The 15,435-nt window shown below is 31.8% G+C and overlaps 4 protein-coding genes across 7 annotated transcripts in view; 1 reads left to right on the top strand and 3 right to left on the bottom strand.

Annotated features, from left to right (window-relative positions):
* The window catches only part of LOC108910922 (limulus clotting factor C-like), a 12,509-nt gene extending 7,674 nt beyond the window's left edge, over positions 1–4,835 (bottom strand). Inside the window, exons 1-6 of one of the 2 annotated variants that reach the window (XM_018715689.1) lie at positions 4,323–4,835; positions 3,538–3,777; positions 1,868–2,151; positions 1,541–1,664; positions 1,271–1,484; positions 1,004–1,213 (exon numbers count right to left, since the gene is read on the bottom strand). In XM_018715689.1, coding sequence (XP_018571205.1) covers positions 1,004–1,213; positions 1,271–1,484; positions 1,541–1,664; positions 1,868–2,151; positions 3,538–3,744 — 1,039 coding nt within the window. In that variant the 5' untranslated portion in view covers positions 3,745–3,777; positions 4,323–4,835. Of the gene's footprint in view, positions 1–1,003; positions 1,214–1,270; positions 1,485–1,540; positions 1,665–1,867; positions 2,152–3,537; positions 3,778–3,831; positions 4,194–4,322 lie in introns of those variants that run through there. The other variant, XM_018715690.1, reaches the window with a different exon arrangement.
* Positions 4,836–5,001: 166 nt separating this feature from the next.
* LOC108910925 (39S ribosomal protein L34, mitochondrial) lies at positions 5,002–5,573 on the top strand. Its single transcript, XM_018715694.1, has 2 exons — positions 5,002–5,145; positions 5,206–5,573. The coding sequence occupies exons 1-2, from the start codon at positions 5,099–5,101 to the stop codon at positions 5,468–5,470; spliced, it is 312 nt and encodes a 103-aa protein (XP_018571210.1). The 5' UTR covers positions 5,002–5,098; the 3' UTR covers positions 5,471–5,573.
* A 52-nt stretch (positions 5,574–5,625) lies between these two features.
* LOC108910923 (chymotrypsin-C-like) lies at positions 5,626–8,836 on the bottom strand. The gene is made up of 7 exons (XM_018715691.1): positions 8,719–8,836; positions 8,082–8,291; positions 7,549–8,023; positions 7,273–7,440; positions 6,125–6,331; positions 5,934–6,065; positions 5,626–5,865 (listed from the first exon to the last, which is right to left on the bottom strand). Exons 2-7 carry the CDS (start codon positions 8,280–8,282, stop codon positions 5,651–5,653), a joined length of 1,398 nt encoding a protein of 465 aa, XP_018571207.1. The 5' UTR covers positions 8,283–8,291; positions 8,719–8,836; the 3' UTR covers positions 5,626–5,650.
* A 1,547-nt stretch (positions 8,837–10,383) lies between these two features.
* Positions 10,384–15,252, bottom strand: LOC108910918 (limulus clotting factor C-like). 3 transcript variants are annotated; one of them, XM_018715679.2, is made up of 8 exons: positions 14,218–15,252; positions 13,891–14,099; positions 13,548–13,753; positions 13,431–13,490; positions 13,262–13,374; positions 13,041–13,208; positions 12,768–12,974; positions 10,384–10,625 (listed from the first exon to the last, which is right to left on the bottom strand). In XM_018715679.2, exons 2-8 carry the CDS (start codon positions 14,092–14,094, stop codon positions 10,459–10,461), a joined length of 1,125 nt encoding a protein of 374 aa, XP_018571195.1. In that variant the 5' UTR covers positions 14,095–14,099; positions 14,218–15,252; the 3' UTR covers positions 10,384–10,458. The 3 variants fall into 3 exon arrangements, with proteins under 3 accessions (XP_018571195.1, XP_018571193.1, XP_018571196.1); XM_018715677.2 differs by having other exon boundaries at positions 13,891–15,252; XM_018715680.2 differs by having other exon boundaries at positions 13,695–13,753; positions 13,891–15,252.
* Positions 15,253–15,435: the final 183 nt, after the last annotated feature.

Raw genomic sequence — 15,435 nt, 5'->3', positions numbered from 1 at the left:
TGTGAGGTGAATGGTAATACATTTTATTATTTTATTAATAAACGAAAAGTTTTAAAGGAAAATTGCTAGAGAGGTAAAAGTTTCTAAAAGAACCAGTTTATCTAATGCGTATTTTTGGATATCGAGTTTTTACAAAATATAAAAGTTATGGCAAAAAATCGCTTGAGGGGTGGTTATTTCAATCCCTTTCGAGGGGTTAAAATTTTAGAAAAATAGTTGAAAACTCGCATCTGTATTAGTAAACAACCTGTAAAAAATTTGTTATTTGTACCTCGTTCGGTTTTCAAATTACAGCCAATTTTCATAATATTTTTGAGAACTTTGATGGCCCATATCTCTTCAGGGGTGAACATTTTACTAAGGCGATTTTTTGCAGATCATGTTCTTTTGAATGTAGATTCACTGGTATCATTTATGCTACTCCATTCAAAAACACCCTGTATTCGAATATCGAAGTGTGTTCTCAGTTCGTTTTTAAGTTTTACTCAAAAATCAGGCTTTTTTAGAAAAACATAAGAGAGCAGTAATTTGTAGAAAATTGTTACCTTAAAACAGTGGTGTACTATTTTATTTAATAAAATATTCCACCGATACCCTATATCTCTGCCACTGGAGCATGTACATTTTAGGAAAAGCCCTCAGATTTTGGACAGTTTACATAAATACATGTGCCCAATTTCAAATTATTTCACTTACTAGTTTTTGAATTATTTAAAGAAATTACAAATATTTTTTGAAGTTTAGCACCCTGTATCATTTTAACGATAGATAAAAACTTTATAGGGAAGACTCCCCTTAAAATTCACCAAAGAATACGAGGTTTCATTTTTGGTCACCATTTGTGAATCACCCTGTATAAACATAAATAAATTGTATTTATAATTGTATTAAATTGTGTTTAATTCAAACTTATGTCGATTTTGATGTATCTAAATATATTTTTTATATACTTTCAACCTATTTAAAGAGCATCCTACCCCTCAGATTTTATAACTTGACCTACCTGGTTTTCCTATAACCGTCTCTAGTCCGATAGCACCTTCCCAGAGGCAGACAGGTCTTACGTAATCTGTTATATCAGCAGGAGATACTAGTTTTAAAACAGCTACGTCATGGTTAAACGATTGAGAATTGTATTTCGGATGAACTATTATCCTCTTCACATGTTTATCTTGGATTCCCGGGTTAGACCATGTCTTCAAGTAGAACTTCCCTAAAAGTGTGATAATTACATGTACGGTTGTTTGGTAGTGTTAAGAACTTCACTTACCTAGATAAACTACGAGATTTCCAGGTGACAGAGTCGTCTGGCTCTTTCTTCTCGTAACGCAGTGCGCTACTGTTAACAGATGATACGTTGAGATTAAAGAGGCCCCACAAATGTAGGATAAGTCGATGTTTTTGGCGATGTACAGGGCTGCGTGCCAGGGGAACTCGCCCTCTTGGGTCGCCTGACCGTGTGTTATTAATGGCCTCGGTTGTTTCTTAAATTAAATTGAAAAGATAGTGGGATCGATAAGAATTCACAAAAGCTACTTACAATGACAACACCACAAGCGCTATTTAATATATTCTTATTTGGTTTGTTGAGAAGTGCAAAATCACCATGGAAGAAGTCATCTTCATCGGGATTATTTATGACAAAACCACCACCAGGCCGGACACTAAAAAAATGTATAAAAGTTTAATAAATAATGTTATATGGTCTCTATTAAGTTGTTTTAAATATATATTTGCCCAAATTTGAGAAATGTTGCTCACGACAAACTTGTGTGAGGGAGGGGATGATGTATTATTAATTTATATCTAAGCCATGAAGACTTGCTCATAAATAAAAAATATTCGTACAAACAAGTAAGGATCTTACAATGTATCAATAGAAGGTCCCGGGTTGTTAGGTATTGAAGTAGTAGACAGTTCGTTGCTGGTCATAAGTTGTCCATTTGTGGTTGGTGCCTGTGTTGTAGCTCCACCTTCTGGGCAAACTGTCTTAGCATTTACTCGAAATTCAACCAACTGAGGCGGGGGCTCGTTTGGTTTGTATTTTAAGTAGAACCTCAACTTCATGGGCTCGTTTGCCTTAACTTTGAAATTTCTATTTTTAATCAGATAGTCCTTGTTGTCCATCGTTACTACTTCCCCAAACCAGTTCTGAAATAAAAAAACATGTTTTATGTTAACAGCTTTTAATTTATTAAGGAAACTATTGTATATCAAAATGTATTGTTGCAAACTTTCTGCTGGGTACATTAACATCAGATACAAGAAAAAATAATTCAGAAATGCAAACGCGACATCTATAGTTCTTTTTAAGTTTTAATTGATTTTTGTCTTACCTCGTACCCCTTTTTTGTTTTGTTGTTTTTGTGTTGTTGTATCTTAACTAATCCTCAGATGACAATACAAAGGGTGTTAATTAAATTTTAAGGGGCGATTTGAGTGATTTTAAACCAAAAAGCATGGTCCATAAATAGATAGTATTTGACAAGCAAAAAATCGAATTAAACTGTTTGTGGCTTTTCCAAATAAACAAGTATCTAATTTTATTCAAAAAACGAACCATTTTTTATTTTTTTTAACTTTTACTAAAGTTGATTTATTCAACCTAACATAACCCTAGAACTATTCGCTTTGCAAAGAATATTCGTATAGTTTTTTTCTAAATATGTATGCTATTTTAAATACAATCCTAAAAAGTCCGAGAACATTATTGGCACGATATTTTTCGGGCAATAGCTTTTACTGCCTCTAACAAAATGGAAAATTTCCAGTGACGGTTCGTGACACTGAAGATGGGTGTGAAGCATATTTACTGATTGACTAAAAAGAAAAAAAAGCGCCGCATGCGTAAATTTTCAAGGTCAAACGACTTTAAATGAATCTGGAAATTTTTAGTTGCATTTGCATTATTACCGAATGTTGTGCTTTGGGGGTGGCGATCGCCATATCGCCACCCCCTCTGGATCCGGGCCTGGCTTTAAAGCTCTGTATACAAACGTTTAAATAAATATTCATGCATTATAGTGTCATTTTGTGATGATAATAATAATAGTTATTAGTTAATAAGCAATTTGCTAAATTTATTCTACTAAATTGGTAAATATATGTCATTAAGAAATATAAAGGAGCAGACTTTTAAAAAACAACAAAACTAGTTATTAATATTAAGCGCTGAAGTGTTAAAAATATATTTGCATAACTATTTGTAAAATAAACAATAAATGTATTGTATTTGCGTAAATCTAGACAAGATATTTTATTCAGTTGTAGAAGGTAAATAGAGTGGTTTTAATTTAAATGTTTTCAATACTATTCCAATTTTTTTAAATAAGAATTCAGTTATTTACCAACTAAAGCTATTTCTTTTTTTTTTAATTGTGTGCATTATAAACTTCCCCACAGTGCCTACTTTGTGCTGTAGCTCAAATGTACGTATCAAATTATCTGTTCATCAGATATTTGATGGATATTAGAAAACGTAAATTAACATTCATTTTAGAGAATGGGCGAAAAATATTCTTACATAATTTGACTTACCCCCAGTTGAACAGATTGTTTATCAAAAATAATCCTCAACCAAAGTCCCGATAAATCTGAATCACTTATTATAGTCAGTTCTCCATACCAGCGATCATTTTCATTAGTTTGTGGTTCATAGCGAAAGAGTCTAGGGCAGGGTGACACTAATTGACAAGACACAACATCAAGCAGAAATGCAAGTAGAATTAGAAAAACGGGAGCCATCTCTTGAATAAAAAAATATTCTCATTGAAGTAACTAGAAAAAAAAATTTAATTATTTAAATTAATATTTCCGCCTGTAGAATATTACATCTTACTGGTTTTCTTTGGTTGAGCGTGTTGATGTTAAAGAATGTTGAACAATATATCTTTGTAGCTTATTTTTTTATGTAGAAGGATATAAACAAACGCGTATGCTTTGAAATTAAATATCAAGGTAAACTTAAACCTTCCCAAATGTATATTTTTTTTGTTTTGCTCAAACCTGATCTCTTATACCACGTGACTCGAATCTTGAATTTTATTCAGATTTAATTGGTTATTGGAAAACATAAAAACATAAAAAAATAGGGTCAATGTACCTTAAACTATTGATTATTTTTTGTTTTTTTTTTGTACTTGCCCCCCTACCCCTTCCCTTTCAAACTAGAATAATGAAATTATAAAATATCAAAAAGCCTAATATTTTTTAATCTTATTCGTAAATTATCTTGGGCATTTTAAAATAAAAGAAGAAAATGTTTTACAATGTAAAATATTTTTTGCGAAAGTAATATTAAATTAATGTACTGACTTACTCACCTTCATTTAAATAAACCACGCATTTTTAGAAAAATTTAGGATGTACCAATTCCCAATATAACTTATTTGACCTTAATTTATTTGCGAATCTTCACTAGAACGCCGTGACCACTCTACTGATTATATTAAATCTGTTTTGTAGTTCCACACTCAAAAAGCAATTTACATATCTATTCTTTAATGTATATAATTAAGTAGTCGTTTAAATTTAATCCTAAAAAGTGGATGTACAAAATATTTATGGTCTGAATATTTTGACGAACTTTAAACCGGAATTCTTAATTTCCATAATAATTATGCTCGTCGTTTTGGATTCCTCAAGGTTAAGGCAAAAAGAAATCCCCGTTTTCCAAAGGTCAGTTATATGGTCAGATAAAGTAACAGTAATTTAAGAACTAATATATTTGTATTTAAATTTCCCTCCGTAAACAGATGATACTATAGGTGCGTTAGTTCAAGATATTGAATCAAGAAAAGAATAATAAAAAATATCATGGGGAAATAATTAAATGAGTTTTATTTTTCAGATTAGTATTATGAATACAAATAATTGAGGCAATAGCAATATTGGATAATTTAATTAATTCAGAATATATTCAAAAAAAGTATAAACAGGTACTCTTTTCTTCATTTATCACTTACACTATTAACTCCAGTTTCAGAACGGAGTATGGTAAACCAACACACCTTGCACACTACTCATTAATTTTATATTTGGAGGTTATGTTTTGATTTGATTCTACAATCTTTTTAGCTAATTTAAAGATTTTGAAAAAATGTTCGCCTGGACTCGTGTAGTACCCAGTGTCTCTACCTATATGAGGTAAATGAGCATAGAAGATAATATATTCTCCTAATTTTTCATATAATTTTTTATTTGTAGTCGTTTAACAAACTGTACTAGCCAATTTTTGGTACCTACCTCAAAGTTTCATTCTTTATCTATTGGAGGAACGTCTCAGCCTCAAACAAGTCCAGGGGGGTTGTTCACTATCCCAACACGTAATGTGATTCGTGTTCACTTTCCGCGACCATCAGAAAGAAAGAGAATAAAGAGACATGGCTGGTTAAAGAGAATGTCCACACCATCAGGACGAAGGATAATAATGAACAGGATTCTCAAGGGGAGATTCGTGTATACCCACTAGGTGTATAGTAGTAAGTTCTTTGTAAATATAGGGCTGTAGTTTTTCAATATAAACTTTTGCATATAATATTTGTGTAAAATTAAACTTTCCACTTAAGCCTGTAGATTATTTATTAATTACTACTATAACACAGTTTGCTTACAAAATATGGCATATAAAAATGGTTTTGTTAGAGAATATTTATGTATTTTCACTGTCGCTTTTAATAATTCCTTGCAACCATCCAGTATATTTGGCGACGTCGGTAAAAATCATGTGCTTTATCTCATCACATGGTGCTTGGATTTCGGAAAATACATTTATGCCCCTAATTTGCCACACAGTGTTTTGATAATTCGTTCCATCTTTTGAAAGTACCATTCCACTAACTGATCTTAAGATGCAGGAAGATATGCCTTAAATAAAAAATAAAATGTGCTATTACACCGATTATTTTTATTTCATTTAAAAGAAGCTACATTACCATTCATAAATTCAGCACAGTAGATTTTGTCGGGTATGACTTCCGAGGAAATACAATTCTCTATGGGCACTATAGTCATTTTAACTTGCATTAGTTTCCTGTTTTTGTCAATACCCCAACCCACTATGGTTCCTAAAAAATATAAACTTTTGCTTTCTGGAACAGGAAACTAGCATGTATTTATCGCTTACCTTCTTTACCAGTAATACTGTTCAAATCAGAGTCTCTGTCGTACAAGCAGGACGGTCTCACAAAATTTGTAATCTTTACTGGTTTTGACAGCTTTAAAACTGCTATGTCGTTAATATATATTAAACTGTTGTACTCGGGGTGGATAATTATGTCAGATACAACTGTGTTTTGTATATCAGTTTCGAACCTAGTTAGATAAAATTTACCTAAAAAAATGAATATTTTTGGTGGTACAAGCGAAGCTTTTCTTTATTCTATCAATTATTGCATATGAGAAATTAAGTTCGAATGTATTTTATTAAATAGATCCTAAAACTGCATATATTTAAATGATATAGGGACGTTGAATAAGTTGTCGCTGTTTTCTAATAAATGGTGTGTTTTAAGTTTTACTCGAAAATCAGGCTTCTTTCGAAAAACATAAGAGAGTAGTAATTTGTAAAAAATTGAAAGACAAATTCGAAAATATCATGGTTGTTACCCTAAAGCAGTGGCGTACTATTTTATTTAGAAAAATATGCCATTGATACCCTGTATCTTCGCCACTGGAATATGTAAATTTTAGGAAAAGCCCTCAGATTTTGGACAATGTTTACATAAATACATGAGCCCAATTTCAAATTATTTCACTTACTAGTTATTAAATTATTTTTAAAAATTAAAAATAGGAAAGACCCCTTAAAATTCACCAAAGAATAGGAAGTTTCATTTTTGGTCACCATTTGTGAATCACCCTGTATAGGGTGAATCGTAAATAAACCGACACTGGAAAGATGTCCATAGGGGACCCTACAATATGGCCTATTAATGCAACTTACCCAAATTACATCTAAACGGTGTTAAATGCATATTTCACATTTTATAATTACCTTGTTTTACAGTCAAAATAGAACATTTACCTTTAAGTACCTATATTTTTATGCCTAGCCATTTAAAACTTTACTATTTTCAAGAAAACCATATTTTGGAAAAGAAGATATATTTGGATAAAATGATAATATAATTTTTTTATAATGGGCTCCTAAAAAAATCATGACTAGCTTAAGATTTGCAATTTTAGGAAGTCGGAGCTTCCGAATATGATCATATTTATGGTCTATTTAAAAAATATGTATAACTCGGCACACCTTATATAAGTGTATCTTACCTAGACTTACTTCGAAGCTGTTTGGCTGCCCAGCATCTTTCGTGTGATATCTGGTAACGCAATGTGCCGGAGCAATAACATGTTGTTCCGTTATGAGTGTAGCACCACATATATAAACTAAGTTTGCACCTTTGGATCGGTATAAAGCTGCGTGCCATGGCCATTGCCCTATAATAGTCAATATATTTGCGGTTATGGGTTATATTAAATACTTTTGCAATTCTTATATAAATTTTTTGAGAGGAAATATGCTTTTGATGAATGTGTCAAATTTACCTCGCCACGTGTCTCCATCTTTGAATGGTATTGAAGTGTTTCTAGGCACAGTAGTCCCACAGTTAGGCGATTCGCGTAGTGGTGACTTATCAGATAGGATTCTAGGAGAACTTGGTGGGAGATTATAGTCGCCTTGGTAAAATTCACTATCTGGATCGACTTCTTCTACTGAATGCCTAGGCTGTGGTTTACCAGGTTTATTTGTACTGGATTCAATCGTGTGATGTTCATTAAAATCCTCTATTTGCGGTTTGTTGGTCTGTGGCTTGGGGGTCGTAGAACTTAATTCCGTTGTCCCAACCGCACAAATTGTTTGCCCATTAAGTTTTATCATCTCGAGGCTGGGAATGGTACGAGCTAGATTATATTTTACAAAAAAACGCACAGAGAGAATAAAACCGGCTTCCAATATATACTCTGGCCTACGGATATCGTATACCGTATTATCCGAAGTGGTTACTTGGCCAAACCAGTTCTGAAATACATAATTTTGGTGGGACAGCATTTGTAAAAATTAAATCTACCGTACATACCCCTAATATGTCTGCTGGTTGGTCAAGGGTAATACGCAGCCATATCCCCGTAATATTTTTCCGTAAAGAAAATCTTACTACTCCATACCACCTATCGCCGGGTGTTTTTGGTTCATACAAAAATATTTCGGGACATGGTGTTGGATTTTGGGCGATAATTGACCTTGTTAAAAGGAAGAATGTGATAAATAGACGTCTCATGTTTATGATCTAAAAAAAGATTAGTTTAAGTGTTAAAAAATCGACGCTTTAGTACGAAAACATGCTATCTCAGATTTCGGTTGAAAAATATGCTATCTCAAATTTCGGTTGGAAAACATGTTATCTCAAATTAATCTTGGAAAACATGCTAGCTCAGATCTTTTAGTAAAAATATGCTATCTTAGTTTGACTAGAAATTTAAATTGGCATGAAATTGGAATGATTGAAACCGTGCATTTATAATAAACTTATATAATATATTTTTCAAAAAGTAAGGAATATTTAAGATCTGAGCTACCATGTTTTCCAAGCTTAATTTGAGATAGCATGTTTTCCAACCGAAATTTGAGATAGCATGTTTTCCAACTGAAATCTGAGATAGCATGTTTTCGTGCTAAAGCATCGAAATATGCATCACTTAAAAATATTTGTTTACCTGTTGAACATCTAAATCTGCATTTAAATCATCCTACACGTTTAACTGATTTATGTTTGTGTTGTCTGGCAAAACACAAAATATATTGACTAATTTTAGTTTGCAAACTGCGAACGCATACAGGGTGGTCCGTTTTTCATGGCTCACCATTGGCATCTGGGAAACCGTAAGATATACAGGGCGGTTCAATTTAGAAAAAGGTGGTGCCTTTTCAAGGTCATTAAAATAAACTAAACAGATCAAAGATATCTGCTGCCGTTCCTGAAATATTGTGAAATGCCATCTAGCGCCAATTTTATTAATTTTTTAAATAAATTACTGAATTTCTTTAATTTTACGGGTTATTCTTCAAATAAATTAGTAGTGTTTACACATTGACATGTTAGTAATTTTATCCTCTATCCGTTACTCTCAAGATCCAATATGGCCTCCATAAGAAAAAAAAAACAATTGAATGTTGCATAACTGAAACTAGTGTCGCAGAAATTTTTTTTCGACGAAAATGGATTGCTCGTATCTTATCCCCCAGTACTAAATTTCAGCTCTTTCTGTTGTGAAATAAAGACGCTAGATGGCATTTTCTAAAATCACTATTTTCAGTTTTTACACAATATCTTGGGAACGGCAGCAGATATCTTTGATCTGTTTGGTTTATTTTAATGACCCTGAAGAGGCGCAACTTTTTTCTAATTTGAGCCATCCTGTATATCTTACGGTTTCCCAGATGCCAATGGTGAGCCATGGAAAACGGACCACCTTGTATAAATTATTGTATAAACCGGTATTTTTTCCACAACTAGTTATTACAAGCAACGCAGTAAAGTGAATTTAAAATTCAAATTGCATGGAAATAATATTATAATAATTCTTTAAATTGTTTTTCTCACAGCAATTGCTTTGTTCTATTTTTTTTACTATGTATACAGGGTGATCTGTTAAGAATAATACAGTGTTCAAAGTTGAAATTTTACTTTGAAATTTCTCAATAATTTTAGAAAATTGGTATTGGTAGATAATTGGTAATTTTAAATTGGTACTTTTATTTGTTTTGGTATGAGAATTACAAATTTGTTGCTGAACTTGCCGCTATCTATACAGGGAATCAGTAAATCAGAACAAATTTTTGTGTCATAGAGAAGGACCTCTTGTTTAAGTCATCTAACTCTATAGGTTTTTGAGTTATTTGCATATATTTTGGTGCATAGTATCTCCAATTTAGGGATTGCCCATTCTTAATGAATCATCCTGTATACATACAGTGTGTTTTACTATTAATGTCCAAAAATTTATGGGTTATTAAATGACGTATTTAAAAAAATACTTACGAATATATTCTCTAATATGATGTTTAAATTTTAGAAAATATGTTTTTATTAAGATTTGTTTAAAGTCTCAACAGACAGCAATTCATTTGAAACTAGTTTCTCCAGAAAAACTGTGCAACAAGTAATAAACATTTTGTTATTTATTTTATGAAAGTAACAAATAATATAACTATTATTAATTGCGTATAACATCTCTTATCCATTGAGTAAATTTGGCCACATCGGTAAAAATATTATAATTTGTCGTTTCACACAATTCAGCCTTCCCCGGAACTAGACTTAGGGATACAATACCCCTGATATACCACACAGTTTGTCCTTTTTCGTATTTTTTTGGGAAAACCATTCCGCCACCTGAGTCGCCTCTACATGCTGCAGACCCTAAAAAAGTCGTCATGATATATCATGAGAATCATTAGAAATCGTTACCCTTTCTATCTCCAGCACAGAAATTATTTTCGTTCAGGAACTCCCTGAACTCTTTTTTTGAGGAAATGCAGTCTCTAGTGGACACAATTGGCATCGCGGCTTGCGTCAACCTATGTGAATAGTTCTCATTGAGACCCCATCCCACAACCATACCTAAAATATTCATTTTTTTTAAATCGATGGAATTAAACATATTCTATAGGGTGTCCCACGGTGACGAGACATTAGGTATATTTCAGAGACTACTAAATTTATTATTTATTCATGCATGGAGATGATAAATAGGACTTGCAGGGTATTTAATGACAGATATCCTCATGTACCACCAATGAGTAGACACATTTTATGAAGAATTTTAAGAAATCAATTAGAATGTGGTTGAATTTCTGCACATAGAATTTTGCCAAAACCGATAACTTTAGATGTCGTCAACATTTTGGCATATTTTTCATGCTTATCCTGAATCATCAGTTTATGCTGCTTAACAAAATTTAAGCATTTCAAAAACCTCCATCCTTGTCTCCATCCTTGTTATTTAGAATGTCAGCATTTGGATAAGTGTTAACTTTTCCATACTTTAACAATAAGTAATACTAAAATAAGCATTCACTGTATGTGTTAAATCGACAACAATAAACTGGTGAAAGATTAGGTGCTTGTTTTGAGATTCTACTAAAAATTTCACAGCCATCCTTGCAAGAATTTATGCGATATCCATTGACTGTACGAAAAACAGAAGAGATGGGTATAGTGAACAATTATACCATTCGAAAGAGAACAAATTTGTTCATCAGGTTGCGCAAAAATATACAGGGTGTTCCATTTAAAAAAAAATAAGTTAAGATGGTTTAAAGTTGACTAAACTCGGCATTAAATTTCTACCACCCTGTATGAAGTCATTTTGAAATTTATGGCAGGGCAAGCTTAGAGTTTTACTTATGTCTCCTATAATTTTTCTAGATCTAACTTTATTATTGTAAAATACACATCTTTTTGAATTAGGCAGTTTTTTTAATTTTTTTTTTAAAAATATTAAATAGATCAAAAACGGTTAACTTGAAGAATAGGAAACCTTTATGAAAGTTCACCTAAAAATTGACATAGAATCCAAAACTGTAATAATATACAGAGTGTTCCATTTAAGATAACAAAGATGACATCAACTTCCGGTATAACCGGAAGCGTTAGGTGGACGCCATTATTTTAGTTGCCCAAAAACATTATTATATTGCCCAAATTTTCAAAATTAAAATCGAAGTAGTCTCTGAAATATGTCTAATGTCTCATCACCGTGGAACACCCTGTATGTTATATTTTTTTTAACCACTATGAAACTGTCCGAGTTATAATGGGACATAAATTGTAGTATTTCTTAAGATACGATACAGTGTGATTCTAAAATATGTACCTAAACTTATACCGTGATATAATTAGAAAAAATAGATTGTTTTAACCTAATTTACCAAATTGCAGTGTTATGTGTACGAACATATAGAACTCGATCAGCATCATTATGTCTGGATTTAAAAGAGTTATTTTCTCGCAATCGATTCTTGATATTCCTAATAGTTTGTCTGTGTGGCACACAATGATTTGAAAATGTTTCCATATACCGTCTAACAGCAGCCGTCGAATTACCGTGACATGCGCTAAAGTAATTTTTCATAAATTAAATGAAAACTTTTTATAAATAAGTACGATATTGTAATTGAGTTACACCCTTAATTATTGAAACTACTATCAGTATGACATTTCGATTGTTTTCATAAACTTGTTTTAAACAACCTACTTTAAAAATACTTAATCTTCACAATATTGCATGTAGTATAAAGAATCAACTGCCCCCCTTAAGGTTAAATTAGGTTCAAACAATCAATTTTGACCTCTAGTTTTCGTCATATAAGTTTGGCTACATGTTTTAGAATCACCCTGTATATCAATAAATTGACCAAGCAGTTTAGGAGACCGTATAACTGGTCTTAATTTATCGACCAAACTTGGAGGTTTTTAATGGGTTACAATACATATTTATTCAATAATTCCAATTTTAACTAAAATTTAGAATTTTGTCATTTGTTTTTATCTTAAACATTATGCCGTTATATTTGTCTAGTATAAATTACAAGTATGTTATGGTTTATAGCTTGTCGTTATTGTGATTGATTTTTCTTTTGAAATTTGGCCACGAAATTGAAAAATTAATTGTAACATGTAAAAAGGTGCCACAAATATACCAAATTATAACAATTTCTAAATCAAATTTGTAGAGATTAAATAAAATTGTCTATTGGTTACCTTCTCTACCAATAATATTCTCCAAATTGGAATCTCCGTCCCATAGACAAGATGGTCGTACATAATCTGTGATTTGCACCGGGCTAGACAGCTTTAAGACTGCTATATCGTTGTATGATTTCCAAGGGTTATATTTCGGATGTACGAATATATTTAACAATCCCACATGCTGAAAGTTTTCTTCATATGTTTTCAAGTCATATTTGCCTATAAAAAGAAATACCACTCTGTGGGATACAATCAATTTTTTATACAAAAAAACTATGGTGTTACCTAGACCGATTGAGATATCGCTTACATCCTTGACAGTTTTGGTGCCGATATCGCTGACGCAATGTGCAGCAGTGACGACATGCTGCCGCGTTATAAGTGTGGCCCCGCAAGAATACTTAACTTCGAAAGATTCGTGATGGTACAAGGCTGCGTGCCAAGGCCACTGCCCTGCAAATTTATTATAGTGTATTGTTAAAAAACAAATATTAACTTTTACATACCAGGTGATGTTTCTTGACCTTCGTATATTAACGGAAAAGCTCTAGAAGCTGAGATTCCACAACTTGGTATCGCTTCGTCTAATAAATCAGTTGTTGAGAATTCAACCGTAAGTCTAAAACAAATTCAGGTAAGAGGTTCATTCTCTAAATTAGACTATTTCACATTTACCTTGCGTTACTGGAAGGCATACTGGTCAGTTTGACGACTTGATCGTTGTCTACCAGCTCACTAAAATTGAAAAAATGGAAATAAACGTTGCATTTTATAGTAATCTATTTGTTACACCTATCAACATTGTTTGGTTTGTTTGTCTGTTCAGCACAAATGTCATTTCCATTTAATTTTATTGCCATAAGGCTAGGTATTGGCTTAGCTAGGTTAAATTTGACAAAAAAACGTAGAGAAAGGTACTGACCAACTTGTAACACGTACCCTGGTTTTCGAATAACATATGCTGTGTTGTCGCAAGTAGTTATTTGCCCGAACCAATTCTAGAAAAGTAATCATTATATTTTTTATTGCAAGCTATTTCCAAGTAGCAACCAAGACTGTCAATCCTAGAATTTTCTATTATTAGTAGTCATAAATCAACTAATAAGCACTGATCGAAGTGGTACACTAGACATACCCCTAATATATCTGCTGGTTTGTCAAGAAGTATTTGGAGCCAAATTCCTGTTAAGTTGTTAGTTGCTGAATACTGAATTTTCCCATACCACCTATCACTTCCATCTTCTCTTGGTTCATATGAAAATATGTCGGGACATGGCGCTGGATTTTGACTAGCCGCTAGTTGTGTTAAAGCAAAGAGCATCGTGAAATGTAATATCATGTTTTCTAAATTGAAAAATAAGTGTAGTGTGTAATTTATGTTTAATTGATGTTTTTAATGCCTGTTCTTTAGTTGCAATGAACGTATAGTATTTAATTATAATGAATAAATGGATTAGCTTACTGAATTGATTTTTTTAATCACAAAGATCACCTATGCTAATTGATTTGTTAGCTTTTGATAAGAGATTGCAGTACACTGCATGAAATATAAATTAATATGCTTTAAATGCATTATAGTTAAAATTATAATAAACAGTTTCTATCTCATAACCAGTTATTAACATAATAATTGTATAAATTTAAAATTATAATTGCATAGAAGTGGTAGGAGTAAAGTTTGTGTTGTTATAATTAAAAAAATGTGTTATTGAATATTTTGTTTGAATCTTTTTTAACTGTGGGATGGTAGAATTTATCCTTGAAGCTTAATGATGCATTGATGAAAGTCTGAAGAACAACTCTTAATGGGAAAATCCAGATATCTGATAAAAATAGTAAGAAATGGCAAAGTTCTAAAAATTTAAACAGGTTTTGCTTTTCCATCATTAATACATTTCTGTTAAGTGTTAACATTAAAATTTTGAATTTACTGGTGTTAAAAATTATAAGAATACATGTACTGGAATTTAATTGAAATGAATGTTTTCAAATTAACAATTTATCAATTTACTTAAAAGATATAAAAATGTTTGAAATACGGGCTGTTGCAAGAGTAGGTAACGTCATTAACCACGGATTCAAGTGAAAACAATGCCAATTTCCATATGCCATTTTTCATTTTGGCATACAAAAAGTACCATAAAAAAAGATTCTTATTAATATTCTAAGGCGTCAAGGTGAAATTTTACACAGACTTCTATGTATCTTATGCACATATTTTGTATATTTTTTGTCAAAAAGGTCAAAGTGTGAAAGGGAGGGGAGAGGTAGAACGTAATGATTAAAATTATAACTTTTGCAGATATGTAATATTCATTAACTTCCTGTGATTAAAAATTCCAAATTTTTTTTAGGGAACAAACTAAGATAGACAAAAACAACTTTGAAATTGGGGCCTATTGTTAGTGATGTAATAAGCTTTTCTAACAGTTTTTTATATAAAAAAGTGTAATTTAATGTTAGAGTGACACATTTGAATGCCAGTCAGAGAAGTTTCATTATGCGCCCCTAGAGGGCACTTTACCTAGAACTCAAAATTTCTCTTGCTAGACATCACAGAAATGTATACATTAATGAAAAGAGAAACAATATCAGAAAAAATTATGTACTCTTTATTCAAGCCGATAAATGTAATCGTTTAGCAGGAAATCACTATTAAAGTGTTATTAAACATCAAATT

Source organism: Anoplophora glabripennis, unplaced genomic scaffold, assembly GCF_000390285.2.
Source record: "Anoplophora glabripennis isolate ALB-LARVAE unplaced genomic scaffold, Agla_2.0 scaffold462, whole genome shotgun sequence".
NCBI classification, from domain to species: domain Eukaryota; kingdom Metazoa; phylum Arthropoda; class Insecta; order Coleoptera; family Cerambycidae; genus Anoplophora; species Anoplophora glabripennis.
The sequence above is the reverse complement of the archived record's forward strand: the minus strand, read 5'-3'. Positions and strand labels throughout refer to the sequence as shown.

What these genes read in the sequence shown, in the direction of transcription:
- LOC108910925 (XM_018715694.1), top strand. Translation starts at nt 5,099, where the DNA reads ATGTTCGCCTGGACTCGTGTAGTACCCAGTGTCTCTACCTATATGAG. An exon ending in AGTGTCTCTACCTATATGAG is followed by an intron (nt 5,146 to 5,205) that starts GTAAATGAGCAT and finishes TTTTATTTGTAG; the next exon opens with TCGTTTAACAAACTGTACTA.
- LOC108910923 (XM_018715691.1), bottom strand. Translation starts at nt 8,282, where the DNA reads ATGAGACGTCTATTTATCACATTCTTCCTTTTAACAAGGTCAATTATC. An exon ending in AACCAGCAGACATATTAGGG is followed by an intron (nt 8,024 to 8,081) that starts GTATGTACGGTA and finishes TATGTATTTCAG; the next exon opens with AACTGGTTTGGCCAAGTAAC. An exon ending in CAGTATTACTGGTAAAGAAG is followed by an intron (nt 6,066 to 6,124) that starts GTAAGCGATAAA and finishes TATATTTTTTAG; the next exon opens with GAACCATAGTGGGTTGGGGT.
- LOC108910918 (XM_018715677.2), bottom strand. Translation starts at nt 14,094, where the DNA reads ATGATATTACATTTCACGATGCTCTTTGCTTTAACACAACTAGCGGCT. An exon ending in AGGTCAAGAAACATCACCTG is followed by an intron (nt 13,209 to 13,261) that starts GTATGTAAAAGT and finishes ATAAATTTGCAG; the next exon opens with GGCAGTGGCCTTGGCACGCA. An exon ending in CGATATCTCAATCGGTCTAG is followed by an intron (nt 12,975 to 13,040) that starts GTAACACCATAG and finishes TTCTTTTTATAG; the next exon opens with GCAAATATGACTTGAAAACA.